General features: G+C 38.8%; 1 protein-coding gene across 1 annotated transcript in view; it reads left to right on the forward strand.

Annotated features, from left to right (window-relative positions):
* Positions 1-14,108, forward strand: part of RSPO2 (R-spondin 2) — a 155,105-nt gene extending 140,997 nt beyond the window's left edge. The window contains exon 6 of the mRNA XM_047728753.1: positions 12,240-14,108. Within this exon, the coding sequence (XP_047584709.1) occupies positions 12,240-12,355 (116 nt within the window). The 3' untranslated portion in view covers positions 12,356-14,108. The remainder of the gene's footprint in view (positions 1-12,239) is intronic.
* Positions 14,109-17,393: the final 3,285 nt, after the last annotated feature.

Here is a 17,393-nt window from a genome sequence, read left to right on the forward strand (position 1 = left end):
TTTTAACATTTTCATTGTATTCCTCTCATCTGGTGATGCTGGCTTAAATTACTGAAAGCCAGGTAGGATGTGGTATCTGAGTATAGTAAATGTGCAGTGCTCTGCCCACCCTACTCCAGTTTCAGTGTCCCTGACTTTCAACCATTAACAGGCATCTTTATAAAAAGATTATTTTTATTTTTATTCAGAGAAAGAAAGAAGAAAGAGCAGGGGGAGGGCAGAGGGAGAGGGAACCATCTCCAGCAGACTCCATGTTGAGTGTGGAGCCCAAGGTGGAGCTCGATCCCAGGACCCAGTGATCATGACCTGAACTGAAATCAAGAGTCTGATGGCTAACTGAGCTACCCAGGTGCCCCTCAACCTTTAATGGTCATTTTAAACTCAGCTGCACTGATGGGTTTAGCTCATGTTTCAGCAGGGGTTCTGAGCCTGCTGCCCAGCTAAGATGATGAATAAGTTGTCCTTTTCAACATAATTACTCACTGATATTCTTTATATGGTTTTTATGGTGGGGCTCCAGGTGATATCCTTACTACAAGTATAGAAGTTTGGAATGTAGATCTCTGCTTGGATCTCTGATTCAGTGGTTATTCATTTAAAAATGTTTTGCGGTACAGTCAGTTAAAGAGCATTGGATTCTGGGTTTCGGCTCTGGCAGTGATCTCAGGGTCATGAGATTGAGCCCGGTTCCAAGTCTACTTAAGACTGCCCCCCACTCTCTCCCATTCTCTCTCTCTCTCTCTCTCTGTGCCCCACTCAGATAAATAAATAAATCTTTAAAATTTTTTCCACTAGGTCTTACATTTTTCATGTTAATTGTAAACTTTTGGTTTCTCATATTTTCCTTTGACACCTCAGTTAAATAAAACTGATTTGAATATAGTGATAGAACGCAATGCTTCGGGAAATACTGCAGATGGTTATTGGGTCGATATGTGTGTGGACACGAGCAGTAGCTTCCTTTGATTTTTAGTTTGTATTATATACATCACAGTCAATATACATTTCCTGGAGAGTAAAATACCATTTTTTAAATTAAACATTAGGATGTTTATAAAAATAATTACCCATGTTCTGCTCTCTTAATATCTGGCAATCAGAGACAAAGATATGAGGATTCTAGATAACTCAGCAAGGTCTTAGACTTTGTGAAACCTTAGAAATGTGATGTGTCTAATAATCATTAGGTGTGTTGAACATGTTATTTAGAGTTCCTTGTCCAGTATTTTCCCTCTAATTGAACTCCATGGCTGCTCCTTGAGTGGTTGACAAGGGTTCTACAGTGACTATACCTTTTGTTTAGTCTTTGCTTGTAGACAGAGACTATTCATTTTGGCAAATACTGGTTTACTTTCAGTATCCTGCAAAAATAACAGAGAAAAAAAAAATGCCCTTTTTCGTCCTGGTCTTGTATCAAAACAATGATGGGCCCAGCCTTCATTTTATGACTTTAATGAACAAGCTATTTCCCTGTTAGTGACCTGTTCATAGGGTGTGTGGGAGTCTCTGATTAGAGGGAAGAGTGTTGGAACACTGAACTTCTCCTTCACGGGACATCACATTTATACCACAGAAATGATGAGAGAGAGAATGGCATGATGGGTAGGACGGTAGGCTTAGGGACCAAACTACCTGAGTCCAAGTCAGAACTCTGCCATATACTGACTCTCTCATCTTGGGTTACCTTACCTCTATGATCTTTAGTTTTCTTTTCTGCAAAGTAGGACTGAACATAGTATCTATTTCAAAGGAGCATTTTTAGTATAAAATGAATTATACGTAAAACAGTGCCTGGCACAGAGCCTACACCATATCATGATGATGATTTAATAGTTTGGAAGAAGCTCAGAGTACCTTTCTGAAAAGAAAAAAAAAAAAAAAAGACTTGGAATATGCCTCCTCCCTGTTATACAGCTAATATTTTTATACCTCTGGTATTAAATATTTGACACAATACTTGCATCACCTGCTCTGAAGAGTACTTTTCCCAATTTTTGAAATGCCACCTCTATATCCTAGTTTGGAAGAAACCCCTACTTGACAAAAGTAACATTTTTTTCAATCACAATTTTTTTCTTTTTTTGTCCAACTCTTTAGAATTTCTGTCAACTAGTGGGTCTTTCAGAATAGAATCTTGTTAATTGAGTGAATTGAGCCATTCAGTAGAATAAAGCAAGTTTCTGGAATATAACCACAGAAGAAATGGGTCTGCAGGAACGTCAGTGATGTACGCCTTCGCTCGAGCTTAAAGATAAGGGAGCCTTTTCTTGGGTCTGGGTACCTACCTTCCTCTTGACATGGGGGCAGCTTGATGTGGAAGGAAGTGGCCATTTATTTTTGAAATGCTCTCACGTCCTCTTCCAAAGTTGGTCCTCTCTCCTGCCCACATGCTTTTCTGCAGAGTTTGATGCTCTAGACTGCATATAATCTTAATTTCGTGCTCAGTCACCTCTGCTGCCTAGCAACAATTCTGGGTTTTCCATCCTGAACGTTTCACTCAGGAGTCTGGGTATGACTAGGGAAGCTATATTTAAAAAAAAAAAAAAACAAAACAAAAACAAACAAACAAAAACCCTCCCTGGAGGATTCTATGTCTGGCCCATGAACTGGCTTTTGGAACCACAGGTCTAAACTTCCAAGTCCCAGCTGAAAGAGAAACATCCTGTGTTTTCTTCCCTTGGGCTTTGCCATGGGCACACTGTTGATACTGAGCTGGGAATGCTAAATGTGTTGCTTGACCTCAGGAAACTGAGGCTTTGAATGCCTTAGCTCCAGGGAATAATTAATATGAGAAATATACGTTATAGGGCAGGCCCATTGGGAAACTTAATGTGGCCCAAGGGAACACTGGGGACTGGTTGGGAAGGTTGATGCCTTTTCTTCAGCCTGGTATTTACTTATTAATTTGTTTGTTCAGCAGCTATTTAAATGATTATGAGATCAAAGACCTTTTGCTGGGCACAAGGGATCCAAAGAGTATAGTGGAAAGAGAACAGGTTTTAGAACCTGCCAGATATTGGTTTGAATCATTGCCGAGCTATGTGATTTTGAGCTATTAACTTCTCTAAACTTATTTCCTTGTTGGTAAAATGGAAATAATGCCTACCTTGCAGGCTGTCAGGAGGATTAGAAATAATACATGTGAGGCACCTTCTGGTGCTATAATTAGCATTCATGTGTCAGGTATAGTATCTGGAAATGGATACACTGTTTTTTTTTTGCCCCTCAGAGATGGTAACTTTGATATTAGCTGTTTAGAAATGAGTAAACCAAGCCTGAGAAAAGTAACTCATCCAAGATCACTAGCTTCTGAGAGGAAGAGTTCTGCTTTGAATCTAGGGCTGTCGGACACCCAAAGTGATGTTCCTCACCATGTCTCCCAGATGACTTGGTCTAGTGTCACATGGCCCCTTCCCTCACCCCCTCTCCAGATCTAGCTGGGGAGTGATCTGTCCTGTGGGCTGGCCAGGCTTCCATGACTCTGTGGCGAGGCATGTTGAATCCCTGTCTGGGGAATGTGCAATCAAGCCAAGAGATGGAGGTGGTTCTGAGAGAGAGGTAAGCTGAGAGAAAGGTCACGGGGTTTACTAGGGGGACAGGGGTCCCTTCGCAGATCGCATGTAAGCTGGAGTTGAGGACCGAAGCCATGTGGATGGAATCCAGGAAAAGTAAGAGAGTTCGCTCTATGATGGATGATAAAGTCCAGGTGGGTTTGGCTCATCACCATGTTCAGTGTTTAGATGGAGCCCATTTATCTGCTCCAATTCCTCTTTCAGTTAAGCTTGAAATGAATATCTGCAACTTGATTTTTAGAAAGACCCAGAGTTAAACCAGGCATGAAAGTATAGTTATTTGCATAGTAGCCATGATATGCAAAAAAAAAAATTGCAACAGAAGGTAACACATGTTTTGATGAGGGAGGTCTGAAGTGCTGAGGGGCAGAGGAGGGGAGGCACTTACGATCCCCCACGGAATGTGCATCACTCTAAGTTATCCCATGCTGGCTGTCTTCATGTGAGTCTTGCGACTTAGGTGAGTGGGTTGGACTGATAGCTGGTTCTCGGATTTACCTAATATATAAAAATCACTAATTCATTTCACTTGTAAGTATGTCTTTTTAAGTTCCACAGAAATCGTGTGGAATCCAAATTAAATAAATGCTTTCCATATCATGCTAGTCCTAGATATAATAGCTTGAACTTTTTTATTTAATGGTTATTGATTGAAGACCAAGAAGAGGGTATTAAGTCCTCTTACTCTAATGGAATTATCTTAAAAGGTATCTTCTGGTATAGTATGAAGTCAGCGATGAAGGAACTTGAAATTCTTCTCTGGTTTTCCCGTTGGTCCTAATCGAATGAAATCAATTGTATCATTTTTTTCTGCACAAAGGGATGTTTTGTCACTGAAGAGTGCCAAATGAGCTTCATCGTTTTCTGCAAATTTTGAGTAAGTTTAGGGTAGGTAGCTATGAAACATTCCAGCAGAATGGTTTGAGTACTGAAATTTTTCACAATATTCAGCTAACTAAGAAGGTATGTGAAGCTCTTACAATGCATGGTACATTTTAGGAATGCCCACCAAATCAACTCCCCCACCTAGGAAACTTCTAGATGGCACCTTGTTAAAAAGTATTGAATCAATGCTGTGTACATTTATGGAAAGTCTTAGGTTACAGATGATATTGATGCAATTCATAAAAGTTTTCAGTTATGACAAGGCTCAGAGAAAGATTAGTTGTCTTCTAATACTTTTCTGTCTCTCTTGAAAAATAACTAAACTATGTCTTGATCCAGTTGACATTTAAAGCTTTAAATGTGAGAAAGAGACCTCGGAACCTGCTTGCCCGTCCAGCTCAGCTGGACACATCTTCACCATTTTGGGAAGTTGGACTAAAAACAGGGGTAGTAAATACCTACCATACTCTTTGTCTCTGCACCCTCCCCAACACAACCACCTGATTCTGGGTCTGTGGGCTCTCCCCTGACCCAGAAGCTAATGAAGATCATTTTTAGTTTGACAGCCCTCTTCTTACCAATAAGAGATCCAAGAAAAGGATTTTGTTCTCGGCCAGTAGTTTATATTCACTTCCCCATAAAATGGCAACCTGAATGTGTGAAGAATGTTCTTTCCCTAAATCACTATTTGAAAAGCAAGATACATCTGACTTTTGTTCTCTCATTCACTCCCTAGACCCTGACATCTTTAACAGCAGAGCAATTGTTACTTTTCATTGTGCTGCATTTGGACTTTGCTATCTGTTCTGTAGTCCACTGTACAGCTTACCTTCGGCTTTTAAGGAAAAAGAAATAAGGCCTCTAACTGTGGTTAAAACACAGTATTAAAGAAGTGAGAGCTCCAGAGCTCCCCTGCTTCCTTTTTACACCAGAGATATGTAGAGTAAAAGTGAATTATTGCCCCCTTGTGGTCGAGTTATATGTTCAGTTTCTCACATAAGTGAAGTTGTGAAGTATAATGTGTCTCTGCTACCATGAAACTGCCCTACAGTAAAGTCAGTTATTATGAAAAGAACTGTAGGTAGGTGGCTTTAAAACCACCTCTCCTTGTTGGTTTTTTCTCACCTATCTTAAACCCCACAGAATCTTGGCTCTCAACTGATTTTTCTTTTTCTAAGATACCAGATATCTAAGAACTTAAATCAAATGGCATGATCCAAGTTATATGGAAGAAACCCAAATCTCGTTCATATTACTTTTTTGTAGTCCTTGCCACTTCAAATGAGTTTGTAGGGTGTTGGGAATGTCTTTTTGTCCCTTTAGAAGTCTGTATCCGAAGATTTTTTCTTCAGAGCTATAAAATGGGGAAATTTTGAATGACTGTGTCCAGGAATCCTTATTTGTAAAAGATCAAGTGAGCTTTAGGATTAGCTTTTCTTTCAATTTCATAATACTGAACATGAAACAAGATTTTAAAACCAAATAGAGCTTCCTTTAAAAAAAAATAGACATCATGCCTAATAAAATGCTTCATAGAGGAAGAGTGGAGAGGTCTTACACACACACACACACACACACACACACACAAAGCCATTTCATACTATTCTTTTTACAGTAAAAACGTGGCAGACTTTTACAATTAGAACAGTTATGCACAGTCATAATTGGCTTATTGAATTAGTTCTTTACAAATCATAAGTTTACATGGGAATTCTGAGTGATTTTCACACTTGCATATTTAGAGAAGTCCCATTTTGTCAACTATTTTTTATTTTGGATGTTGTCACTCCCCACTAATAACTTCCAAGTAGTTCCGCTTATTAGGCTACCTCCAGGTTATGTGTAAATTTTTGAAGCACACGTTCTTTTATAAACATGAAATGACTGGGGGCCCCTTGGAAGACTTTCCCATTATGACTTGAAGTTCAAGATGGCCTGGTAAAATCTCTTCAGTATATGGTTGTTATTTTTCAACACTTCAAAAATTTGTTGGGTTGTCTCTAGATTATTTTGTTCTCAAAGACCAATCAAAATTTGATCACAGTCGGGAAACAGTCATAGAAGGATTTGCCAGTCCTTTCTAAAGACCTCTCTCTCTGCAATATTTTTTTTTCTCTCTGCAATATTTTTAGTGGAAAAGATGTTATTTCTTTTTTTTTTTAATTTTTATTTTTTTATTTTTTAATTTTTTTTATTTTTTTATTTTATTTTTTTATTTTATTTATTTTTTATTTTTTTTTAATTTTTTTTAAGATGTTATTTCTTAAAAGCCAGATAAATGTCACTAAAAACACCAATTAAAGAACTTTGTACTATAAATAAGGAGATAGAGTGGATTTATTTGCTTAAGGTACTCAGACTCTTTCCATTGAGGCTCAGCTGATGTAAAATAACCATTAATATATTATTCGGAACTATTACAGATAAGGGAAGAGTTTTCTCTTAGACTAGGTAGAATATACTGTGGTAGATGCTGGTCGCGCTCATCATATTTGCCTACTTGGATGCCTTTCTCGATGAAAGCAGTTTTGTGAACTAACATCCGTTCTTAATGCCAGAAGTGTTCAGGCAGTTCAGTAGTTCTTAAGCTTTTATATCTTACATCCAATTATGATCAACCATTCCACCCAAAAACCTGCTTACCACCAGAAGAGGAATGTTTTGTACCACAGTCTTTTTCTTATACCTATTTATGATAAATTTTAGGGACAGGTAATTTCTCTTGGGAACAAATGTAATTCCTGGGCCTTAAGATACAAATACTTCATAATTGAAAGGACACTTACTGTTTTAGTAATCATAAAAAGAGGTCATGAAAAATTGTGTAGGAGGACATTTTGGTAATTTATAATTTTTTTCAGAGTTCTACAGTAAACATCTCTGTGCATAATCTCTGTCCACGTTTATTTTCCTAGGATGGGTTCCTAGATCAGAGTTGAAAGTTATGAATATTTTAATGCTTTTTTACACATTGCCAGATGGCTTTTAGAAAGACTGTATCAATTTTATATTCTCATAATGCATCCTGATGCCTGTCTCACCACATTCTCACTTTTTTACTTTTAAGAATCTTGGCAATGGCAACTCATTTTATTTGGCACTTTTAATTGTGAGATTTGATTGTTTCATATATTTACTAGTTGTTTTTATTTCCCTTATGAATTATATTTAAGTCTTTTGTCTATTTTTATATGAGCTTTTAAAATATTTAGGAGCCAACTGGCATTTTTCCAGAGAATCATCAATCACTCTTAAATAAATAAATCTCTGTTTCTACTCATTCTTGGGCAGACTCAGGTTGCCCATATGAGAAAGAAATAGCTCAATTGCTATTCATTGTCTACAGCTCAGTCCTTGTGAAGGTGTGGAAGCAACTTTCTCCCTTCTACCTCTAGTGTGTCCTCTGAAGTATGACAAAGTTCCCCAGCCTGGTGGTTGTCAGACTTTTTGTCCCTCGGTTTCAGCTGCTTTGAAGAATGGCTCAATTTCTGAGGTGATCTCCAAATCTCCCTGGTGAATTTCATAAATACAGGAAGCCCAGGTTTCAAGTTAACATCACAAATTTATCATTGAAATTTGATAGAAATTAGTCCTGGTTTCCGATGATCACCTTTGTCATCACAGTTGTGGTTCTAACAGTGGAAATTATATTTGTCATAATTGTGGCTTACTTTCCCGTCTGTGTGTGTGTGTGTGTGTGTGTGTGTGTGTGTGCAGAGATACTTTTTTTTTTCATAGTCACAGCTACTGAATTTTTTCTCAATTTTCTTTCATCTCATTTACCATTAGAAAGTCTTCCTCAAAACATTTAGTAATCTCAACGGAAATCCTACACAACCTTTGTGCCTTACTAATGGATATACCGGAACCATTGTTCCAATTATGAAAAAAACTCTTACCTAAACCTAGTGAGAGGAAAAACCTTTTGAAGACTTCCCTAGACTTTGGGGCTTAGGAAAGAATGAAATTCATGCCTCCTGGCAGTAGAATTCCTATTTTCACAGCTTCATGTAATTTGTGAGTCTGCCTGATATCATGGTTGAAAAGAATCTATTTTATTTCTGATTCTAATAGCAGTAATCTACAGCTGGAGGTTAGGAGTATTTCCATAAGGGGCTGTTCACCTTTCTCTGTAGAGGAGTTGATAGGTTATCCTGTTGGACCATTTCCACATGTGTGCAAATCAATATAATTATGTTGGTTAGAGTGTGGTTTTGATGGTATTTTTCTAACTTTGTTCATTTGGATGATCTTGTCTTGCTTGTGATATTTTGTGCAACTTTCTGGTGAAAGAGGATCATAGTGTCTTCATTCCATAAATGTAAAAACTGAGAGTCACAAGTATGATGTATAATGAAACGTCTTCATTATAAGACCATGCTTACTTACTGGCTCCCTTTCCCTCTGCCTTTCTCTGTTAAGCCCCATTGCTTTCCTTAACAGCTTTAATACCCGAGCCGGTCTTCTTGCATCTTTAGAATGGGGCTGAAGAGACTCACTGAGCAGTGATTTGTCAAGGCCACTGTATTCTTAAAGTACTCAGGACAAAGATATGCAAATGTGTCATTAGAGTTGGACGTAGCTAGAGGCTCAAACCTTTTCTGCTGATCTTGGGCAGTATATTTTCCAGGTTGCTGCTCATAAACTAAAAAGAAAATTAATTCCATGACTTGAATTTCTCTTTGGGTGACTGGCATCATACTTGCCTTTAAATGCTTTGTACAGGGTGAATGTACATAATTGAAAGTCTAGAAGACATTCTCCAAATCTAATCTAGCCACAGGTGTAAAGAAATGGAAACATAAATTAGCACACTTGTATATCCAATATAACTTATTTTCAAATATATAGATCAAAACAGGGATATGTATTTTCTGTTAGCTTTAATCTTACCGATTTCTTATGTTTGGAAATCTTAGCGGAGTTCAGAAGAAAATATGTATAAGGCCTTTTTTATACCTTAGTTAGATTATATTTTAATATTTTTTGCTTCTTTGAGTTGGGCTTTAAGTCAGAATAGCCCACAATGGACCACAAAATATTTTCAGGTAATTTAGGCCTATCTGTGGTCAAATCTTGGCTAACCATCTTAATTCTTCAGTATTTTCAGTATATACTACATGAGAAATGGGGCTGACCAGAAACAAAATGAAGCAATGAACTGATAGCACAGAGATGTCATTAAACAAGAGACTTCTGAGGGAAAATTTTAGGGTTGTAATTTGGTCTCCCAAACATCTTTAGTTGAAATCAGTACCCTATAACTTATTGCCAGTGGAGTAATTGTACAACTTGAAAACTTACATAAGTATCCAGAAGCACTGCTGAAATTTTGGCCACACTATGGACTATTTTATGCAAATATTGAATAACTTTCCTATCACGCAATATTATATCAGCCAGGAAACCCAAAGACCATTTGATACTGACAATTATATCAGAATGACATATTAGGTAAGTGGCATGAAATTGACCCTTTCTTAAAATAAGAATTTCCAGTCATTTAGCATAGATATTCTGTTAGGGAATGTACTGCACCTTTTTCATTTGAAAAATTGAAGTGGTGAATGGGAAAAGATTTCTTGAACAAATACCCAGTATATTTTTATCGTAACACATTTAAATATCTAGCAATATTATTTTTCCATTTATTCAATTTCAGTTCGCTTTTAAAAGAAACTTTGGGTTTTAAACAAATTAAACATGAGCTCATTTTTTCAATGTAGTCAGCAATGATTTTAACTAAGGTTTTTGTTGTTTAAAGAAAATCTAAAACTAAGGAAATCTTCAAAAACTTTATAATTGAAACTTCTTTTTGAATATGCAATTTTACGTTGTTTCATCTCTCTGCCCTCGTTAGGTGTGTCTCATCATTAGATATAATGTTACTCAAATAGTTTTAACTTTACAACTTCTTTGATTAATGATGGTTTGAACTAAGGTTTCATTGGGTAGGATTAACTATGTTTAAAGATGGCAAGATGCCATTATAAATTAATGTCAGAATTTAATAAGAACCAGAAATTAACTTCGGGGAACTTTATAATTTAATGTGAGAGCACGATCATATTCTGATTATTTTACTGCCGTGTCCTATTAAAAATAAATTATTCTTTATCTTGTGATAAAGTTTTACTCAGCAAACATTTGTTGACTGTCAGCTATGTGCCAACCACATGACTCTTTTCCATCCTCAAATAAAATGAAAAATCCCTCCCTTGTTTAGAAATCTCCCAGGCTCCTGTAATCTAGTATGACTCTGCTTTCCTAGGGCAGAGTCTGTTTCTTTCACATTCCCTACACAGCTGCCCCTCCCCGCATTGTCTCAAATGAAGAGCTGGCCAGATACATCCCTGTAATCAATGGTCTTGGAAGGTGGGAAAGTGTGCGTTAGAACAGAATGTCCAATTTGTGGTACTGATTGCTACAGTGTCAAAGAGCTACACCTCACATACAAGTTTTGTAGGACTGCACAAGTAACATGGAAGTAGGGTGGGTAGGAGACGAGATTTGAGTCTGGTAAGGAAAGAATCTTTCTGTTCTGAAGGTGTATGTTGAGGACTTAATTTCTGCAAACTTCAGTGACCTTTGAGTTCCTTTCTGTTCTAAAAATCCCACAGTTCTTCTGTGTTTAGAGCCCAAAGAGGGCAATGGACTTAAAGCAAATGCCTGTTACTCTTCTCTCAAGATCTTACGTGGATTTACTTGCAAAGAGATGTTGAAACATTGTAAAAACCGCGAACCATAACCAGGAGGGGCAAAAAGTTAAATAGAGCAGAGGCATAGGGTGCCTGGGTGGCTCAGTGGGTTAAGCCGCTGCCTTCGGCTCAGGTCATGATCTCAGAGTCCTGGGATCGAGCCCCGCATCGGGCTCTCTGCTCAGCGGGGAGCCTGCTTCCTCCTCTCTCTCTGCCTGCTTGTGATCTCTCTGTCAAATAAATAAAAAAATCTTAAAAAAAAATAAATAAATAGAGAAGAGGCAAAGGGGAGACTATATTCAACAACTCTGATGGAGACAAGCCTCAACTATTTAGCTAGTGATCTGGGGCTTCCAGGTGGCAAAGGCAAAGAGGAGAAATAGGATTACTAGGTGGCTGTGTGATCTTCTGGTAGGAAGACACCTCTCCCCAGTTCTTCAGGAACAAACCAGCATTTTTCTTGCTCACAATAACTGGTCTAGGGAATTTGGGTAAGAAGCCCTAAGCCACATAATGAACGATGTCCTCATGAATTTTTATAGAAAATGAAGAACTCCACCTATGTCATTTCATATGCTGGTCTTTGGAGAACAGGGAGGGAATAATGTTAAAAGCAAGACTTTTCTTTCGCCTGGGGAAGAGGAGGGCCAGGGAGATGGAAACTTCTGGTATATTTACTGTAGATAGCTGCTTATTTTCTTTTGACCCACCGACATGTGGAGCTGTAGAAAGATGTAAAGATGTCTAGTAAAGGGTAGCATTGTTAAAAGTCGGAGGGGATAAATGGAATTTTTGTGGCAGGATGATATTTGCAAGACTGATCAGGCCACTGGGAGGTTTTTAAATATGCCAGTTCCCTATAACAGGAAGATCAGTCTCTGTTTTAGACAGCATATCCAATTTAGTAAATTATTATTATTCCGTCAAAATTAATGTGAACAATTTTCTCTTTGAGGCTGCTTTTTCCGTAGGTGATGTTTTCCAGATGGGCTTTGTGTAAAACTCTTAATGTTTTGTGTTTTCTTTCCTAGAGAAAGCGCCGTTTCTGACATGTCTTCATTTCTTTCTCTTTCCCCTGGTGTAGGAAAGAGAACCCCGAAGGCAAAGGAGAAGAAGAACAAGAAAAAGAAGAGGAAGCTGATAGAAAGAGCCCAGGAGCAACACAGTGTCTTCCTAGCTACAGACAGGGCTAACCAGTAAAATAAAAGACACGTAGGGTAGATTTTGGGGGAGGGGGTCGTTTTTGCAAAAGTGCACAAAACTCCTCTCCACTCGTGGACCCTGGCATGCAGCTTTTGCGCTGCTTTGACCAGTATCTGTTCCCAGTAACATTGTGAACGGAGGAGCCACGAGCGTGGTCTCTGTTATTTATGCTTTGATTTGCATCTGGAGACTGTGAAGGCAGGAGCTCCCGACCTGAATCACCAGAAGCAGGAGTTAGGGGTCCAGCACGTGCCTCGGCTCCACGTGCACTGAGAGATCGTGGCACCCTGAAGGGGCAAGACCTGTGAGGCCACGGGCCACCCCTGGAGCCCAGACTTGTGCATATTTATGGGAAAGAAGACCCTCAGCTGGCAAAGAGCTATTTCACTGGTGACCTTGATTTCTCACGTTGTGCGTTCGCAAGGATAACTGTGTGCAGAGATCTGCTTAGAGCTGGGGTGGGGGACGTGGGGGGTGTTCCAGGAGTTCCTGCTCAGCTTCACAGCAGCTCCAACTTGTACATAACTCTGTGGGGCTACATAGGAACCTCTTCCTTACTGTATATTTATGCTTTCTGAAGTGTAACAAGTCATACCTGATTAATATTATGTCGGATTGTTTCTAGTGGTTCCTAACCATTGTCTGGTAAATGGCTATTCTATATTTGAGAATTGACCAATGTTTTGTTGCCCCTTGACTTTTTTTTTTTTTTTTCGGGCTTATTTCTCACTGTAAGAATAGGATAAGCTAGTTTGTACATAGGCTCAAAGGACCAGTGTCAAAGAATTTTAATATCTGTAGACCTTCCCCACTCCGTGTTGTCTCCTGCAGATAAAGCAGCAGGTGACAGGCAGAAGCTAAAACTCTTTACGCCTAAGATGTGATGCCTTTATGAAACACAACTGAGGAATGACATGCAGTCCCTTCTAGTACTCCTCATGCTATTCTACTGGCTAGCTAGAGAATTTTTCGAACTTTTGTTTCAAGCTTCAGTATATATATACATATGCATTTATATTTATTAAAGCCATCCCTGACTTAACCAAGACAGGGTACCTACCAATACTCTTGGGTCACTATAGAAATTACCATCATGAGACCATGATGCAGAATTTGAGGAGAAAAACAGCATGAGTCCCTGTAACTCCTGGTGGAACCTTAACAGGTCTCCTTGGAGCCGGAATCCATATGCTTTCTAAGAAGAAAACTATGGAGAACCCCCCCCCGCCCACCACACACACACACACACCCCAGGGAATTTCAGAGCAGTTGTTTCAAAAACATCATTGTGTAGTTGTGGGAATCCATTCTTAGAGGGTTTTGAATTGGCTTCTTCTAAAAGCATCATTATCTTCCTGGCTAATCCAGAAGAAAATTAGAACAAAGGGAAATGGTTACAGATGTTTAAGGAAAAAAAGCAAGGTAAAGCCTTTATTTTTAATCACCTTGCATTGGCAAAACTACCTCTCCAGTATTTTTGTTTAAACTTTTGAGTCAAAAGCATCCTACCAGTACGTATAAATGTCATATACATCGTTATGAGAATATTACTGCCATGAAATAATAAGCCATATATGAATGTTGTATACAACTTTAGGGTTTGCATTTAATCCTAAAGTGTTCACCTCCTTTCACATCTATTTACACTATATTCCTATTTACTAAGTGGGGAGGGGGCGTCTTTATATAGTGCTTCATCGTTAATAAGTCAATACCTGTTCTGTTTCTAAGATGTTCTTTTCGTGCATTAAAAAACTTCAAAATTATTCGTTGTGGAAGTTTTCTTTAGAGGTACATTTAGGGGAAAAACAATATTTTAACAACTCTACCCCTAATTCTTTAAAAAAGGCAGAAAATTTTAGTAACTATATCTAGGAATGAGCTAGGTATAAATTACACTAGAGTGGAGTGGTTAGGAGGCTTTTTAAAAATTTTTTTTTTAAAGATTTTATTTATTTATTTGACAGACAGAGATCACAAGTAGGCAGAGAGGCAGGCAGAGAGAGAGAGAGAGAGGAGGAAGCAGGCTCCCTGCAGAGCAGAGAGCCTGATGCGGGGCTCGATCCCAGGACCCTGGGATCATGACCTGAGCCGAAGGCAGAGGCTTTAACCCACTGAGCCACCCAGGCGCCCCTAAAAATATTTTTAAGACTGTTTTGAGAGAGGGCATGTACAAGCCAGGGCAGGGGCAGAGGAAGAGAGAAAAATCTCAAGCAGGCTCCATGATGAGCACCGAGTCTAATGGAGGGTTCGATCCCATGACCCTGAGATCGTGACCTGAACAAAAATCAAGAGCCCGACACTTGTGTGAGCCACCCAGGGGACCCAGGAGTAAAGACTTGAGAGCCACACTGCCTGCGTTCCAGAGTAGCCTGGGACAAATTCTCTTCTAGGGCTCTCTTCCTCCTCTGTGAAATGGAGGTAACACTACTGTCTACTTGTAGGGATGTTTTAAGGATTAAATTAAGTAAAATGTGTAAAGTATGGTCAGCACAGGGTATAAAATTGTTATGTAAATGACCTGTTATTAATTGCCTCTCTTCTTGGCATTTAAATTATTTAGAAGACCTTCCTTTCTTGTTAACAAAACAATGTATTTATGGAAACATCAGTTCCCTTCAATCTATTGCTGGATGCCTGGACATTATTTGCCCCAATTTTTTTTTTCTTGTGGGAATTGATTTACAGCTGCTTGATTTCTAAGCCTCCCAGTTATAAGCAAATACACAACAGAGACACACACATACTGCAGTATAATTTATAGCTTCAGGATAATACAAAAAAAAGCGGATGTATATAAATAAAGAATATATGAAACTGGTTTCCCCCAATATTTTCAGGAAGTAAGTAAGTAAGTAGAAGTAATGTAGAAGTAAGTGATGGGGTCACAACTTTGTCAAGAAGTGTGGGTTGGGGAAATGCGTGCAGGTGGTCAAAAGGTACAAACTTGGTTATACAATAAATATATCATGGAGAAGGCAAGGTACAGAATAGGGACTATAGTTAATAGTATTCTCTTAGCAATTTTCAAATATGTAATACAAAATATCCTCATCACAAAAGTTTGACAGATTAGCACTTAGGAAAAGCCAATTCTATGAATGTCTCTGTTTTTTAAGATGCTAATAGCAATCACTGTGTACACTAAATTTTCATCTTTTGCTAGAAACATTGGGAGAAAAGCTAGAATTTAGCCTCAAGTGTGTGATTCCTCCTCTCGCCTTTTTGTTTTAAGGAGAGCTATGAATAAGGAAAAGGTGCATACCTCTGTTCATGTTAGAAGTTTGTGCATAGTAGATATTACTTGATAGTATCATTAGAAAAGGTAGAATCAGTAACCCTATAAATATATATCTTGACCAATCACATTATCCTCTCCCTTCTTTTAAAAGGAATAACCATTCCACTCAAGCATCTGGCCTCATCCCCTTACTTTTGTGGAGTCTTCAGTATCCACTTATGTCATTTCTTTAGCTCTTCCTCTCCTCTGACTTAGGTACTATTTCTCTCAAGGTCTTCATTGTCCACTCTCCTGATAAAGGAATTTATGGTCATTGATGGCTTTGACTTTTTTCCCTTATCTTTTTCTTCGCCACCATTGCATTGTCCTTGTTCTCACAAAGGGAGCGATGACATTCACCTTGCTAATATGAGAACATTTGCCTTACATGCCTTGATCCTTTTTTTGTGTGCCCTCTCTGCTATTTCACCAAGTTTGATTTTATTGTGCTCTTTCCTTCAGAAATTTCATTTCTCATTTCTCATCTTCTATGACACTCCTAACCTGGGTTTTCTACTTCCGTACTTCTTTTGGTCTTTTCAAGTTCTTCCTTGGCCTAAATTCAAAATACTGTTATGTCATAAGTGAGCCCACTATTTAATCTTTCAGATTTAATCTCTTCATCTCCTCAACTTGGGAAATATGACCTATGGCTTCAGATACGAACTATATGCTATTGATTTCCCAACCCAGCTCTCTGTCTCCAAGCCTTTGGTAATGATTTCCAAGCCTACTGGAGTTCTTGACTAGGAAGTCACACACTTAAGCTCAATGTATTTAAAACTGAATTTATTATATCAGTTGGGTTCCAGTCAAAGAAATAAACCAGTTGAGGTATTTCAGTAGATAAATCCATCTTTTTTTTTTTTTTTCTTTTTTAAAGAGAGAGAGAGAGCGAGCACAGGCAGACAGAGTGGCAGGCAGAGGCAGAGGGAGAAGCAGGCTCCCCACAGAACAAGGAGCCCGATGTGGGACTCAATCCCAGGATGCTGGGATCATGACCTGAGCCGAAGGCAGCTGCTTAACCAACTGAGCCACCCAGGTGTCCCCAGTTGAGATATTTCAAATGGGGAGTTTAACACTGAGAACCGGTTACACAGGTAATAAAGGAGACAAGAAGCTGAAGTGGGGATGACAAGATCACTCAGATTAACAAAAGCAGGAAGCCACTCCCTTAGGGCAAGAGGATAACAGGAAGAGGTTGAGTTTCTGGAATCCAGAAGCCACCCAGCTAGAGCTAGAATTATAGTTGAGGCTAGAGCTATGACCAAAGAGAAAGCCAGAACCAAAGACAGAAAGCTTATCTGGTGGGAACTAAAACCTTGGAAAAGATCCGGTCACACTGAGAAATGTTGCCTGGCTTCTCCCTGCCTTCCAACCTCTACTCTTCTGCCCACACCTGCCATTGCCCAAACCTGACTGGAAACCAGGGAGCCTCAGTAATGTAGTTCCCTCTGTAGGGAAGAATACAGACCTAGGAGCAAACAAGCAAATAATCAATGTAGTCACTGACATCTTCCCACAGAATAACTCCTTTTCCTGCCTTCCCCATTTAATAGTTAATAAAATCTTTACTCACATAGTTGGTTACATGAACACTCTTGTAATCATTTACTCCTATTGTTCCCTCCATCTAATCAGTTCCTAGATTCTAGTGAGTCTACCTCAAAAGTGTCTCCTGAATTTCTCCCCACATCTTTACTTTCTTGGTGTTGTGGTTGTGCTAAGTTTCTCTTTGTCTCTCTTCTAGACTGC

This window comes from Lutra lutra, chromosome 4 (assembly GCF_902655055.1).
Source record: "Lutra lutra chromosome 4, mLutLut1.2, whole genome shotgun sequence".
Taxonomy (NCBI): domain Eukaryota; kingdom Metazoa; phylum Chordata; class Mammalia; order Carnivora; family Mustelidae; genus Lutra; species Lutra lutra.